The sequence below is a fragment of the Aulostomus chinensis genome, chromosome 21 (assembly GCF_037954235.1).
Source record: "Aulostomus chinensis isolate RoL2024-O1b breed Wild chromosome 21, RoL_Achi_v1.0, whole genome shotgun sequence".
Classification (NCBI taxonomy): domain Eukaryota; kingdom Metazoa; phylum Chordata; class Actinopteri; order Syngnathiformes; family Aulostomidae; genus Aulostomus; species Aulostomus chinensis.
Window position 1 is genome coordinate 11,868,668 of NC_141340.1, and position 15,467 is coordinate 11,884,134.

Below are 15,467 nucleotides of genomic sequence, written 5' to 3' on the forward strand. Positions count from 1 at the left end.
CATAAAAAAGGTATTTTCAGACACTTACGACATCTCCTTGTGCTTAATTTTACAGCACACATAAATCAGTCACCACCACTCAGCTGTAGTGGTGCAGGTGCTCAGAGAAGAAGATGATGCAGGAGTTTAATAGTGATCCCATTGTTGCTTAAACACTGTAAACGTCCATTACTCTTTCATCCAAGTTGATTGATTTCGGCTTTAAAAACGTCACACAGACTCCTCACAGTGTGTGTGTGTGTGTGTGTGTGGTGAGATGCAGGCGACTGTCTGTCTCCACTAATCACACACACACACACACACACACACACATACACACACACAAACACTTGCGCGCACAAACACACACGGCGTATACTGCTCTAATCTTATCAACAGTCTAATATTATTTTCCGATAGATGTTATTTATCATTGTCGGTGAGATTCTTTGAAAGCTACAAACCTTTCTCATCTCTTAAAATAACTCTAACTTTAGCTGAAGGGTCAAAGGTGATAATCGTGTGATAATTATGAAAGTAAGACAAGTAGAAAAGAGTCAAAATGAATCAGTAACTGATGTACAACATTACTTTTCACTGGTCACGCTGGACCAAGAAACATGTATTTTAACTTTTAATCTTGTGTGAAATAAATATGAGAACTACTTTCCATTCATGCAAGGCTTTAAAACAAAGAATGACAGTTCAATGAGACTATCTTCTTGTTTAAACACCGGTTCTCGCCCTTTGACTGACTTGTGTGAATGAGGCCTATTGAGAGCCTGTTGGACGTTACCTCAGTGCCCTCCCACGCTTCAGGTGAGCCCACCTGGGTCAGTTGACATGGTTATCAGCCTACTCCCTCACCCAGTGCTGTCAGAGTCAGGATCAATACATCTGGGCCAGTATTCACACACACACACACACACACACACACACACACACACGGCCATGCCTCTCCCTGGCTCTGATAACCAGCGAGCAACTCGGTCACCCCACCTATCACATACACAGATATGGCGTGCACTCTGTTTGGCCAGGACCGGGATTTCCTCAGGCCTTTGTCACACAGTCAAGCTTCTATCACACACACACAGACACAGACACACAAACACACGCACTGATCAAGTAGACGTACACTTTGACGCCCACAGTTGTAGTGCACCTTTAAAATTATACATTTTTTCACAAGGTCTGATTTTTGTAGAACATTTCATGAGTGTTTTCAGTGGAGTGTTACTAGCTGCCAGGAAGGTGATTCGATGGGACTAACACATATGAACTTCATCTGGCGGAGCCCACAATAATTTCCTTGCATTTCAACAGGGCTCTCGCACTGCCGAGTGCTTGGCCCTAACGATGAACAATCTGTTACTTTGCCCTAAATTGAGTTACTGAGTGCGTGTATTGCATACCTTAGTGTTTTAGATTGTCATAAAAACTGCAACGGTCTCTTGGATAACCTCTTTGAGATCTCAGAGCTGTTCGGACTTGGGCTCCTTCGTTTGTCAGGGCCCCTTTGCTCCAGTGGTTGCAGCACTTCCGTCTAGAGCCGTGGGATGGTGGTGTTATGAGGTTTTGAAGATCGTATTGATGTAGGAGGTTTAGTCCCAAGCTCTTTTAAATGCATTCCATGAGTTGAGAGACAGTAAAAACCCATTGTCAGACATAGAGGGTGACCAATAGAAATAATTTATAGAAAAAAAACAAAAAGGAGTGGGAAAATGGAGAACCGAGATCTGTGACATCATAAAACATCTCTGACTGACTGCGAGCTCAAGGCTCTGAATTTTTGGTCCTCCAGCGTGATCACACAGGACCAAACGGGGAAATATAAATTTCACTGAGTAATTATAGTTCCTGAGACGTGGTACAGTTCTTGAGAGACCACAACCACACCACTGATAGGCGACTGAGTTGTGTAGCTGGAACCTGTTCAAAAGAGTCAGTGTGAAGTGATGTGCAACCCTCACACTGCTGCAGATCCAACATGCTAACAATCTGAAACAGTTCTCTAAAGAATGTTTGATTTCAGCTCAAGGAAATTTGCAGAGAGAAATAAGTGACACAGCAAAATCTGCCTAGTTACATCCAGTTAGATGGTTTGATTGGAGGTGTTCTGTAATACCGGTCCCATTAAGTGCTTGTTTATGAACCCAAAATATCAATAGAAACAGCACAGAATAAGTTTGACAGAACTCAGCCCAGGTGTTTTTGACTTGCTGAAGGTGCTCAAAGCGCTCGACAATGTTGCCTCATTCACACACGCTCAAAGACTAGTCGCTGCCCTCGCAGACACTCACGGGACCCTCTGTAGCTGTCTGTGCCAAAGATCTGACCTGGTTCAAGACAGGGTTACAGAAACTGATACACACAGACATCAGGGGGTTACTTTACAAAGCACAAAATATCAGGGCCTAAAACATCTGAAGGCTAAAAGTAGCTCGTATTTTGTTGATTTAGGAGAACTCTTAGCGATGAGATAAACTGGAGAGGAGAGGCAACAAAAACGAAATCAAATCAGCTGACTTCCTATCTGACCGCCGTCCTCAAACTCCAGAGCCTCCATAAAGCCGATACTCTTGAACAAAGGGAGAAACTTGAACTATTTATTGTGTGCACTGTCTTAGCAGTGAACCCTCACAACATTGATGAGGCATCTGCAAAGGGAGCAAAACACATTATTAAGTAGTAACTAATCAAAACACAACATATCGAAGATCACATCAACATATTCTGGAAGGTGATGTTTTGGTAGCACGTCATATTTGATATATCTTATATTGTATATATTATATATATATACTTTAATGTAGAGGAATGAATTTGTTTAAAAAAAATGTGACCGCCTAATAAAATTGTTATACCAGTGTAACACTGGGGTTCACGGTGAGATGGTGACACTGAGGGTGAACTAACCTGACAATAACAAGGTATCATAGATGGATTCATGTCAGCAGAATTCCATTAATATCCAAGAAAAATTCCTGGGAGCCAAAATTGATTATCATATCTTAATGCTGAAATTCCTCCTCCTCCATGTTCACGTTCCAAACGTTCCCGTCCCGCTTCGAGGACAAAGACTGAGGAAGTTTATGTTTATGTGTCTTATTACCTGGACACACCTGTGGGAGTTGTAGAATTCAGCAAGGGTATATCATTTATTTTATTGTATGGTTAATTTAAAAATCAAGAGGATTCATATCGCGCCAAAGCACAACAAATGCTATCCCATGACAATAGAGCAGGTTAAGAACCCCGCTCTTTAAATGAATTTAGTTTACGCCGTGAGGAAGCGTCCGATGACGGCGGTGGTGGAAAAACACATCCTTTCAACTGGCAAATACTTACTTAGTCCAGTAGATTTACACTCAGGTTTAAGTGAATTAAAATACAATGTACTCTTGATTCAGTATTGACCCGTCAGAATTCAAATAAATGTTACCTCCAGTGGAAAACTCTGTGTGCTAATGCATTAATAACAACAAGGCAAAAGTATAAACAGAGAAAAATACAACAGAGAAACGGTGGAACCTGCAGAGTGTGCACTTTAGTTGTGCTGCAGGATGTGTGATGCAAGGAAAGTTGGGGAGGCGATGTATCATGCTATGCAACATTTCCACACACAGCTTCTCTTGAATTAATGCTGCAAGCTTGAACGTGTGTGTTTGTGTGTGTGTGTGTGTGTGGTTAATGTGTAACAGCCTGGGTCGATACACCTGCTCTAAGCTGCGGTCTGAGCTGACAGCCTCAATCTGTGTGTGTCAAACATGTGTGATTAAGGAGTTCATAGTGCTCCACAGCTTTTATCCACACACACACACACACACACGCGCGTGCACACACACACATCTCCCACCACTACCCCCAACACACACACAATTCTCAGACCCCCACCCCTTGCTTGCTTTCTCCCTCCTTCTCTGTTTACTTTTTGTTCATTCAATCAGTAACTTCCATGAGTCAGTGTTTCATATGACGTTGAAGTGTATGTCACACACACACACACACACACAAAGGACCTACTGTAGAAATAAAGGCAGCATCATATCATGATGTTTTGAAGTGTTGTTTGGAGGGGATGTGGAAGGAGTATTTTCTTTTTGGTTCTGCTAATTTATGATAAAACTCCAGCAGGAACATAGATTCTCTGTGTTCGGATGTCAAATGCGTTGAACCTCTGATCAAAGCTGTGGGAAAATACAAAAACTCATCAGTTCCTCCTGCCTTACATAAATACTGCAAGACTGTGTGGATCAATACCCAGGGCTTTGGCTGCTGCACTGCTTATTGATTGATTGCATTTTATATTTCCTGGTTTTATCTCATCAGCTTGTTGGATACTTATTAGTCTGGTTTGATAAGACCCGAGTCTGAATTCCCTGACCTCAGGCCCGAGGGTTATGAGGACCAAGGCTTGTGTCTCAAGAGTCCACAAGTTTGTATTCTTACTCTTGTTAAAGTCCCAACAGAGAATCCATCATATGAGTCACCTCTCAAGAGCATCCAAGTGATGTATGGACAGAAATCTTCTGACAGATTCACTGCTGTCCTCCTCCCTCTCCCACTAAATCGCTTTATCTCTCTCTCTCTCACACACACACACACACACACACACACACTCCTCTGTCCCTATCCACTATCTATGTAAACTGGTCCTAATTCGTGTAAATATTGGATAAAGTACTGAGGTGGGATGAGATAACCTATTTGTCACATAACCATCCAACCGTCATTCAGTCTCCGCTGATTAAACAACACACATCAATTGGTTCACACACACACACACACACACACACCGCAGCATCAGGACAAACATGTCACACACGCACATGCATACGCAAAGACAAAAGTACAAAAGAATTACATCAACCTGACTCATCTGTATCTAATGACGGATCACATAAAAAAATATGAAATAATCCTCATACATTGATTATTTTCAAACTGGTCAAAGCCGATTGTGTGAGCACACACTGGTACTCCTTTATAACGCGGCCATTATACCGTTGATTAAAACCTTCTGTCTGCAACAGGATAAACCATTTGACCAATCAAACCTGAATTGGGGACATTAAGGTTTAGTTTACGCTCCTCGTTTGAAAAGTGCTGCACAAACAGCTCTGAGGATATAAATGTGGTAGGGAAAGGTTTTAGTTTCTCTAAATCCAGGTCCTTTCCTCTGAATTCAATAATGCAGATGGAGTAATACCAAACGCCCTTGTGTAGTTCAAAGCAGGGACTCCTAATGGTGGAGAGGGAAGATGCTGTCTTGTGGTCTTTCTTGGAATAAAAGCAACCAGTATGTTGCCAGCTGCCGCTCCATGTACTCATACCGCCACCTACAGGCCAGACTGGTGTATACATCCACTAATTACAGATATTAGATCAGTACCAACCTGCTGCCAGCTCTCATCCCTTTTAATCTGGAAAAATCATCTTATGCTACCGACAGTGAATACAGACTAGTAGCCAGACTGTTTAAGATAGTGACCTGACTCAGGGTCAGTGGCAGGCCTCCCCCATTTATCATAGGAATACAAAGATTTGGGGAACCTCTTGTAATTACCCTTCATCACGTCTCACAGCTGCAAAGCAGGACTCCACTCGTCTCAGAGCAGAGGTATGAATGATTCGCCCACCTGGGTTTCTGTGTTGCTTTCTACATTCACCTGGGAAGTTTCAAAAATGAGCAAATCTGCTACTGGCCTCGAGTGGTACAGAGCTCCTGAATCACAGCTGATGTTGGGCTGTTGCAGGATACATTTACACGTCTTACTAGACGTCCCAGCAGGCCAGCACGAGCAGCGCCATCATGAAGCTACCGTGTCATAATGTCCTTCGTTTACTCAATGAACTTTAGGTATATCAGTCGATTACCTGGAGTCAGACCACTGACAGCTTTGCTGACGTGAAGTGTGTGTATGTTCAGAATGCTTGTGACATGTGCCGTCACTCTCAGATCGCCGGTGAAATGACGTGTGCTTGATTTCATTCAGGTCAAACATCAAGGACAATCATCACCGAGTGACGGGACATCCTGGCACTTTGGTGTTCTATTTAAACAAAACAGACACGACAATAACTGTGTGTACAAATATCTTTATTTATGGAGAGACAGCGAGCACTTCTATGCCATGAACTCGTAGGGGATGGGCTCGAGGAGCTGTGGCTGGTTCTTCTTGGTGCTGACGAAGTGAGCATCGCGGGGAGGAGCCGGCTGCAGAGAGAAGAGAGATTAAACCTTACGCCTCAGGTTCTTTGCTGGAGAATTCTCCGGTTTTCTGCTTAGTTCCCTCATTCATCCACTGTGGTTTCAGATTTCGATGCGGAAGAAAAAAATTGATTAACCATGCGAACTGTGAGAGAGATGAGTGGTCAGCTAGCCATCATAATCACGGAGTTCAACTACTGTGACCACGCTGATGTAACGCGCCATACAGACTTGAGGTATTTCTGACCTAAAGCCTGAGTACCGCTGATATTATCTAGTTTATTCATAGCTGACCAACCCACCTCGCAAATTACAGTAATACTACATCTTAATTCTGTACTATTTAGTGTCAACGACAATAAAGAACTTTTTTTTTTTTTCAAGCCTTCCTACCTGACGCTTCAGTTCCACCCAGCTGCCTTTCTGCTTGGCCTCCATCTTCCTGGCCTCGTTCTCCTTGACACGCTGCAGGAAACTGTCTCTGCTCTTCGAGTGCTTCACATGCTCAATGCGCACGTTGATCCTCTTGGCCAGGATTTTGCCCCTGCATTCACAAAAACATACAAATCTAAACATTTGACAAACTTGCTAGGTGCAAGCCCTGGTGTTTCAATATCTGCAGTTATTAGCTGTCACCTCAATACAACCCCAGCTCAAACAGGAGTTAGGCCAGGGTGAGTAAGGCTTAAGTACTTTCCCCCACGTGAATGACCACTGAGGACATTTAATGATCCTGGTGGCAAAGTGAAGATGGGGTTGCTTTCCTTCTTTTGAGATGAAGCGTGTGACTTTGTACCATGATTTCAGCCAGGATACTGTTCTTTTTTCTTTTCCTGACAAGTTTAGCTCAAAGCATCATCACCAACAACTTGTCTTAATAGAGAACGGTAAAAACTAACATACCCAGCGTAGTAAAGCTCCACAGATTCTGTTAAGACTTGATCAGTTTCAAGCTAATTACATGGCCCTTGTACATTAGCTTAATCAGGCTGATCTACTGAAACTGAATAAATCCATTGATGATTTAGGTGAGCGAAGACTTTGACTTCATTTAATCCTTACCAGCTCAAAGTCACAGATCAAACATCACAAAATAAACACAAGTTTCTACTTACTTGACCTGCTTGTTGACAATGATGCCGACAGCATGTTGGGTGACATTGTAGACGCGTCCTGTCTTGCCATGGTAGCATTTATGAGGCATACCTTTCTGAATGGTTCCTGTGCCCTGGAAGAGTCAAATATGCTACATGAGATGGATCACATCACTCCCTGTGTCATGAGTGCAACTTTGAGCTAGGCAAATTTTATAACAACCATTCAGAAAATGTCAGACGCCAACATACACCCTTACCTTGATGTCAACAATATCGCCCTTCTTGTAGATACGCATGTATGTGGACAGGGGAATTGGGCCTGAGAATTACACACAGTAACGTCATTAAGTGTAGTTCTGATGAGTTTAGGACTTTTTGAATAAAATATCACTGAAAACGCCTCAACTGTCACAGAAACCCTTAGAAATTTGTACTTACCATGCTTGCGGAATGGCCTGCTGAACATGTACCTGGTCCCCCTCCTCTTACCTCTGGTGTTCGTCATGATGCCTGTTTACTGGAGTAAAACCACAACACATTAGACACTCGTCCAGAGTATTTCCTTCTAATACACTTAATTATACAAAAGAAAACATGTTCCCAATGGAACCTTTGGTTACGTCTTTGAATAAGATTAAAAAAAATGTTGCAAATAGAAAAAGTACCTCAAATGGGGGGCGGTACTGTGTTGAAGTTACTTGACTTCACATCGTTTAACATGAATCGTTTATGAACATCTCGCTTCATCCTCTTAATGAGAAAAACTTACGGATTCTACAGCAAACTTAAAACCAATGCTAAACTCAAGTCAAGACCGGGATGCAATGGCGATTCAAGATTGTGTAAATATGTAGCTGGTCCGACGGCATTAGAAGCATGTCAGCGAAGACTAACAATAAAAACCCTGACGAGGGTCTTAAAGGTTTGCTTGACTCCAGCCCTGCCAACCTGCTGATTGCACCGTGCTAGCTAACACTAACGTGTAGTTTAGCTTCAACCTTCGATCACGCGTACACAGTTAGATGGACGGTAGGACAATAACTTCACCACAGAGGAACTGTTCAAGACAAGGGTATTTTTGTACTATATCAGGGGTACTAAAACGTCAAGAGATAGATAACCTGCTTTTACGGTGCTATAGCCTGCTAGGCCCACATGGAGAGCCACGCTGCTGTTTCTGCTAGCACTTGACAGGCATTCTGAATTTCTCTGACGAGATTTCCAGACGATATTGACCTATTAAGGTGTGAGGGAAGCGTTTGCAATGCAATCACAGACGTGACTGTCGACAAATGATACCGAAAATAAGCAAAAAATTGTACTTTAAGACAGAGAACATCTTACCCCCGGTCTCAACAAGATGGCGGGTACGGCGGAAAGAGGGAGCTGGGGTCCACTGACTCCGCCTTGTTAACTTCAATCGAGGCTGGTTGCGATATTGCCTGAACCAAAATTTCACTGATCCAGAGTCAGCACAAGCATATCTACTTACTAAGACTGAGGCTTTACACGTACATAAACTAGTCCTGGATCAGGTATGAGGGCTGAAATTGCTGCGATTTTGTTTACTGCTTATATCGGGCATGAAACACAACGTGTACAGCGCATGAAAGAGTTTCTGAGCAAAATATACGATCTTGTAACGTATTTATCAGACTACAATTTTTCTCATTAGGTTAAAAAACTGGACGTGCATAAGAAGTGTAACTAAACGCAATTGTGGTGATACGCATGCGTGTTAGTTGAGCCAAACTAACCGTAGATTCCTTTTATGGGATGTGTGGTGAATTTATTCGACGTTTGGCTATTAATTGATCAAATGAGCCTTTCTCAGGAGGTTATGAGGATGCAAATAGGTGGCACTTATAACAGAAATTCTCCACTGTGCCAACTGTGTTGGGGCAAAGACGGAAGCGACGTGCCCTGAAGCCTCTCGCCCCCATTAGCCGTTGGACGTTCCGTCTGCCTGCCCTCACGCGGGGAGCCAGTCTTGTATGCGCGCGGTGGTGTAGTAGAAGATGGCGCTAGCCGAATGGAAATCCTAATGACAGTCTCCAAATTTGCCTCTTTTTGTACCATGGTGAGTGTGTTATTCAGTTTGGTGGCGTAATGACAACCCTGGCTGCATTTGTTATCGGGTTTTAAATCCGCGGACTTAAAGATTAAAGCTCTAACATCTTGTCTCCGTGCTTGCCAAGCAGTTTCCGACCATTGCAAAGGAAGCAGCTAGTTACCCTCCTCCTTCCAAGCTCTGCTCTCTTTTCTGGCGATATTAGATGGACTCTCCTGGGTGGTGTCTAGTTGTTAACTCATACTTTGACGACTTATTCGGTTAATAACTACTAGCGGTGTATTTGAGCACAGTGTCAGTGCACCTGCTGAGGCTGGGATTCACGGCTAACTGGCTAGCGTGAAGGTAACTGAAGCCAAACCAGTGTTACAGCTTTCTAACAACTGGATTACTTCACGGTGTTAATCTGTATTCGGTGTGTGGAAACGGTGAATATTGATTAACTGGACGTGTTGGCTATTGTCGAGCTATTAGATATTGTAATCGCAGGCAATGACGACATGGTTGAACATCAGCTGCGCAGTTGTGGACGCGATCCAGGTCCATGTCCACTCGGTGCAGTTTATGGCTGCATATCTATATGTAACTGGACTCTTATCCTTGACTAACTTTAAATAAACCCAGGCTTTAAGTGTTTTCTCTGTTGACATGTGTAATGTTTTCTCCTGGGATTTGTTCTGATTTCTTTGGCTTCAACCCAACTTTACGGTCCATTAAAATGATGCATGCTCCTGACAGGGACAGCATGATGGGTGCAGGTGGAAAGGGAGGGAATAAGTGGACTTGTTTTTTATAGCGCTCGTTAGTTTTTTTCTTTCATCCCAGCTATAGATGACCTTGACATTGGCAAGCCTTGGCATACAATTTAGTAATTGCCTAATGATTTAGGGGTAGTGTCTCTTTTTCTTTTACCCTAAATAATGCCTGGAGTTCCATCTTGCAGGGCGCCAATGCCTCTGCTCTGGAGAAAGAGATTGGATCTGAGCAGTTTCCGGTCAATGAGCACTACTTTGGCCTGGTCAACGTAAGTGACCACCTTAACCTTTTTTTTCCACCTGAATCATGTGTTCTGACTCCTCTTTAAGAAACTTGTGATTCTGCTTTCAGTTTGGGAACACCTGCTACTGCAACTCGGTGCTGCAGGCTCTCTACTTCTGCCGGCCGTTCCGGGAGAAGATCTTGGCGTATCGCAGCCAGCCCCGGCGGAAAGAGAACTTGCTCACATGCTTGGCTGATCTGTTCCACAGTATTGCCAATCAGAAGAGGAAAGTGGGCGTCATACCACCAAAGAAGTTTATCACACGGCTACGCAAGGAGAACGGTGAGATACAGATATGATACTTCAGGGAGACTGGTGTTTTCAAAATTCATTTTATCGACTCTCCTTTTTTTACTGATTGTCTCTCTTCTCCTTCCTCAGAGCTGTTTGATAATTACATGCAGCAGGATGCCCACGAGTTTCTGAACTACCTGCTCAACACCATCGCGGATCTGCTTCAGGAGGAGAGGAGGCAGGAGAAGACAAACGGCCGCCTTGCTAATGGGACACTGGACTCGCAGAACAACAACAGCAATGCCACGCCCGCTCCCACCTGGGTCCACGAGATCTTCCAAGGCACTCTCACCAATGAGACGCGCTGCCTCACCTGCGAAACGGTAAGATGCCTCACGCGTGGAGAAATTCACCAGGGCTGACAGTGTACGTCTCCCGCTCTGTCTCCAAGATTCTTGTTGAAGCTAGTTTTTAATTAAAGTCAAAACAAACCTGCTAATGATTTCAGTCTCTTAACGCAGCGGTAAACCTCACTTTCTGCTGTTTTTATTGCCACAGGTGATGTAAAGACAGCAAACCCGTTCTTTACATTTGCCTGGTTAGTTTTATTTTGGAATGGTTTTTCTCATTTTCGCATCTGTTTGTTTTTTTTCCCGTTCAGATAAGCAGCAAAGATGAGGATTTTCTCGACCTTTCTGTGGATGTAGAACAGAATACCTCCATCACACACTGCCTCAGGTAACAGAGCTTTGAGGAAGCAGTTTGATCAACAGAAAAGGAAGCTGCAACTTTATTTTTCAAGCGACTGTCATTTATCAAGCAACTATCACAAAGATCTGATGTGACAGGCTCAAAAAAGTGAGGATTTGTTACTTTAGTTCACTTTAACTTTGGCTTTTTTTGACTGTTGCTCATCAAAAAAAAAATGGTCTGATGTTGAAGATGTTCAATGGTTAAATCTGCAATAACACTGCAGCCTTTGTGAATAACTTAGTTCCAAAATGGTGCTCTTTACTGTTGGGTGCAGCGCTATCCTGTTTACTTGAGGATCATCATACTACTACATCTTATCTGACTGAAAGAAATTCAGCCCGGCAGAGAATCTCACGCGTGTGTTCCTCCTCAACATTCTACTCAAATAGGAGATTTTTTTTAACACATATTTTCATTTGTTCCAACTTAATGGAATGTGTGTTGAAATCCTCCTGTTGTTGTTTGTTTTCTGTGTAACGGATAATAAGCGAAACACCGTGAAGCCGTGATATATTCGAACAAAGTACACAGGAGCTAGCAGTATAGTATCGATACTTTTTGATTCCGTGCCTTTATGAGTACGCACATATACAGCAGCAACATTTTCAGAGGTTGCAAACTTCATTGTTTCTTACAAACATGGTCTTACAACTTTGAGGAAGCTGCTGTCACTGATCAAATTATTTTCAAGAATCTATTTGAGACACTCCATTGCAGCATGACGTGTAAAGAACAAAAATACTCTTTGTACTTCCTGTACCCTACAGCAAGAGGAGAGAAGCTTTGTGAGAATCAAAGTTGAGTATTGACTGAGGTTCTCTTTTTGGCTCCATTCAGAGGTTTCAGCAATACAGAGACACTGTGCAGTGAGTACAAATACTACTGTGAAGAGTGTAGAAGCAAGCAGGAGGCGCACAAGAGGTCAGAATACAGCTCCTTCCCTCGTCCGTCTGAAATTTATTTATGTGTTGTTCGTATTTGGGCTTTTGAGATCAAATGCATGTTATTTGTGTGTCAGGATGCGTGTAAAGAAGCTGCCCATGATCCTGGCCCTGCACCTGAAGCGCTTCAAGTACATGGAGCAGCTGCAGCGCTACACCAAGCTGTCCTATCGCGTGGTCTTCCCCCTTGAGCTCCGCCTCTTCAACACGTCCGGAGACGCCACCAATCCAGAGAGGCTCTACGACCTTGTTGCTGTTGTGGTGCATTGTGGGAGGTGAGCAGGTGAACTCATAACCAAAATACAACAACTTCTAACCAGTCCCACCACACTGAAAAACATTCAACTAATAACAAAATGAGCTTGCACGGTAAAGGCATATTAGTCTTTACATTACTCTCAGCAGACGGCTGTCGTCCTGCTTGACCCAGCACGAGTGCGTCTCTGTGTTTATCCAGGGTGTTTCCACGCTGTGAGCACTGTTCATGTAGCAACAGAGTTTAGCTCATAGCAATCATGTAATAAAGACCATCAATCAACAGGTCAAACGTATCTTGAGGAGGACAGTTGGTTTAGTTTTAGTCTCCTCTTCTACCTCGAACCTTAAGGCTAAACGCGTGCGGGAAATACATAGAATTTTGGTAAATGGACGAAGTATACGGTGCTTTTCTACTTTAACGGTTCTCAAAGCGCTTTGCAATGTTGCCACATTCAGGCAAGTTGGCAATGAGAAGGTTGCCATGCCAACCCATCTAGTCGGTCTAGCTTGTCACTAGACAGCCACTCCATTCCACTGCTGCCTCTTTTTCCATTTGTTTTTTTTTTTTAGGAATAAAATGCCATACCAATCAGGCTATGAGTGATGGGCCAACACACTCAGAGAAGTGACTGGAGTCACTGTAGGCTCTTAGACCATAAATTCACGCTAATGATGGTAAATACACCACCAGAATGAAACTATTAAACTGTGAAAGGGGACAAATATGGCCCCTTTAAATGATACCGGGCATGTGCCCACTACACCTTCTCTCCCGTGCCGCACGCCAGCGGTGTGTTCCGAGGAGATTCCTGGTGTGATTTTTAAGCGGGATCCTCTGCATTGTTCTACTCAGTGCACTTTTATTTATTTTTTTTAGTTTTTGAGATGAGCTCACAGCCATTGCGGACCTGACAGCATCTCAGCTTGAGAAGTCAGGTCGACCTCATGTAGGGCAAGCCGGAAGAGCAAACGCCGGCACCACATGGCGTTGTCACCACGTCGTGCTCCACGAGCAGTCATCAGCGTGCAACCAGCAGAGGATGTGAAAGCCTCGAACATCAGCTGTCAGCTGCAGAGAGGATGAACGCTCTCACCATTAGGGTTTTTATTTCAGATAGATGTAAACAGGATGCTGTGATGAAGGTGACTGGGGTAAAAAAAAACAACAACACACACAGACACACACACATATTGTGCCTCAGGAAAAAAAATGAATGTTATAAAAGGAGGAAGTTTACAGGTGGAGGTGGTCCATCAGAACTTAACTGAAACCATGTGGGAATTCTTTTTTAAAAATAATAAAACTGCCCTCTTCAGCTAAATGCAGTTTTCTCTTCTTCTTGGTCTAAAATATCAGTCCGTGTACACACTCAGGTTGAAATCAAAGCAACGCTTTGCTAGTCAATGTCAAATTGTCAGGAGGAAGTAACTGTCCATTCTTCCTGCTGGTTCTTCACAGTAAAAGCCTTTTGCGTAAAGACCATGTGAGAGTACACGTGGGGTGGGGTGAGGGGGCCAACGGTGGTACTCGTGATAAGCAGATCAGCTCTGACGCCATCTGCATGTATACATAAATAATTAATATGTGGGGATTATTTTGTTCAGATTTATACCCCGCCTCCATCCACATGGACGTCACTCCACCTCTTCCACTGCAGCTCTGCTCCCACTTTAGAGAATGCAGCCTAATGAATATTCACTCTATTCATGAAGTATTTGACCGCCCACAGCCACGATCCTGCTGCTACAAACCCAAATGTTGATTTTTATGACCTGAATTCTAACTGCAATCACTGAAGTTGCTTGTACTCTTCAGAGGTAATACGATGTTTTGCTTCTTTCCAGCGGTCCAAACAGGGGTCACTACATCGCCATTGTGAAAAGTCATGACTTCTGGCTGCTGTTCGATGATGATATTGTGGAGGTGAGGGACTTGCTTTGTCTGGATTGATGCTGTGGTGCCGCCTGTCTTGTTGTAACCGTGCTGTACTTCATCTCTCTGCTGTAGAAAATTGATGCCCAGGCCATAGAGGAGTTCTACGGCCTCACGTCTGAAATCTCTAAGAACTCTGAGTCAGGCTACATCCTCTTCTACCAGTCCAGAGACTAAATGTAGAGTTGGACACCAGCCACTGGGGGGGGGAGGACCCCCCCACCCCCCCGTGTGGGGCTCAGTGGACCATTAATGCGCCACAGCAGTGGTGTTGTACCTGCCTGCACAGCTGTAATTCATACCTGTGCTTTTACGCACTCAGCGCCGCAGCTCAGCCGTGGAAGACCTAAACAACCAAACCCCCCCCCCCCCACAAACCCCTACCACTGGCCACCCCCCTCCCCTTTGCCTTCCACTCCCTCTGGCTGGACGCTGCTGCTGCTACAATGAGACGATAATGAATGAAAACTGTGTCTAGATTGTTCTTAAAGACTCTGAATTGAATGAGGGTTGTACAGTTGGTGGTTGGTATGAATGGCGTTCTAGTTTCTGCCTTGGGTGTGGGGTGAAAGGGTATTTAATCATTCACATGATGCGATATCGGCCCGGAATCTTCACCCCCCACGGTGGTTGTTGACTGTGTTTGATGGTGGGTGTGGAGGATGATTGGTGGGGGGTGAGTGTCCCATTGAAGGGACACCCGGGTTGTGTATTTCTACATTGTACAGAATGGTATTTGTATAAATATTACTAGAAGATAAGATTATTATTGGCAAACGTTAGACCTTGAGAAGATGTATTAACACTATGGTGCACTTTTGATACAGTTTTGTAGGTGTTGGCAAGTTTAATGTTTAAGGGTTTGCTTGAAAAGGCCTGTTGTGAAGCGATCATTTTCTGTTTTAAAGAAAAAGAAATAAAGCCAGTAAGATTGAGGAGGGGCGTGCT

The 15,467-nt window shown here is 43.7% G+C and overlaps 2 protein-coding genes across 3 annotated transcripts; one reads left to right on the forward strand and one right to left on the reverse strand.

The window, feature by feature from the left end:
- Positions 1–6,065: 6,065 nt before the first annotated feature.
- On the reverse strand, positions 6,066–8,722 carry rpl21 (ribosomal protein L21). Its single transcript, XM_086190820.1, has 6 exons — positions 8,635–8,722; positions 7,729–7,807; positions 7,548–7,609; positions 7,309–7,421; positions 6,587–6,737; positions 6,066–6,199 (listed from the first exon to the last, which is right to left on the reverse strand). Exons 2-6 carry the CDS (start codon positions 7,793–7,795, stop codon positions 6,110–6,112), a joined length of 483 nt encoding a protein of 160 aa, XP_086046946.1. The 5' UTR covers positions 7,796–7,807; positions 8,635–8,722; the 3' UTR covers positions 6,066–6,109.
- Positions 8,723–8,853: 131 nt separating this feature from the next.
- usp12a (ubiquitin specific peptidase 12a) lies at positions 8,854–15,455 on the forward strand. Of its 2 annotated transcripts, none has more exons than XR_015110819.1 (9): positions 8,854–9,370; positions 10,305–10,385; positions 10,469–10,682; positions 10,782–11,017; positions 11,296–11,372; positions 12,225–12,308; positions 12,406–12,603; positions 13,464–13,738; positions 14,432–14,510. XR_015110819.1 is itself a non-coding variant. In XM_086190818.1 (9 exons), exons 1-9 carry the CDS (start codon positions 9,323–9,325, stop codon positions 14,694–14,696), a joined length of 1,119 nt encoding a protein of 372 aa, XP_086046944.1. In that variant the 5' UTR covers positions 8,855–9,322; the 3' UTR covers positions 14,697–15,455. The 2 variants fall into 2 exon arrangements, 1 of the variants encoding a protein (XP_086046944.1); XM_086190818.1 differs by lacking the exon at positions 13,464–13,738 and adding an exon at positions 14,595–15,455 and having other exon boundaries at positions 8,855–9,370.
- Positions 15,456–15,467: the final 12 nt, after the last annotated feature.

Coding starts and splice junctions, on each gene's coding strand:
- rpl21 (XM_086190820.1), bottom strand. CDS start 7,795: ATGACGAACACCAGAGGTAAGAGGAGGGGGACCAGGTACATGTTCAGC. Junction 7,610..7,728: donor CAGGCCATTCCGCAAGCATG/GTAAGTACAAAT, acceptor TGTAATTCTCAG/GCCCAATTCCCCTGTCCACA. Junction 6,738..7,308: donor ATTGTCAACAAGCAGGTCAA/GTAAGTAGAAAC, acceptor TTGTGAATGCAG/GGGCAAAATCCTGGCCAAGA.
- usp12a (XM_086190818.1), top strand. CDS start 9,323: ATGGAAATCCTAATGACAGTCTCCAAATTTGCCTCTTTTTGTACCATG. Junction 11,018..11,295: donor GCTGCCTCACCTGCGAAACG/GTAAGATGCCTC, acceptor TTTCCCGTTCAG/ATAAGCAGCAAAGATGAGGA. Junction 14,511..14,594: donor TCGATGATGATATTGTGGAG/GTGAGGGACTTG, acceptor TCTCTGCTGTAG/AAAATTGATGCCCAGGCCAT.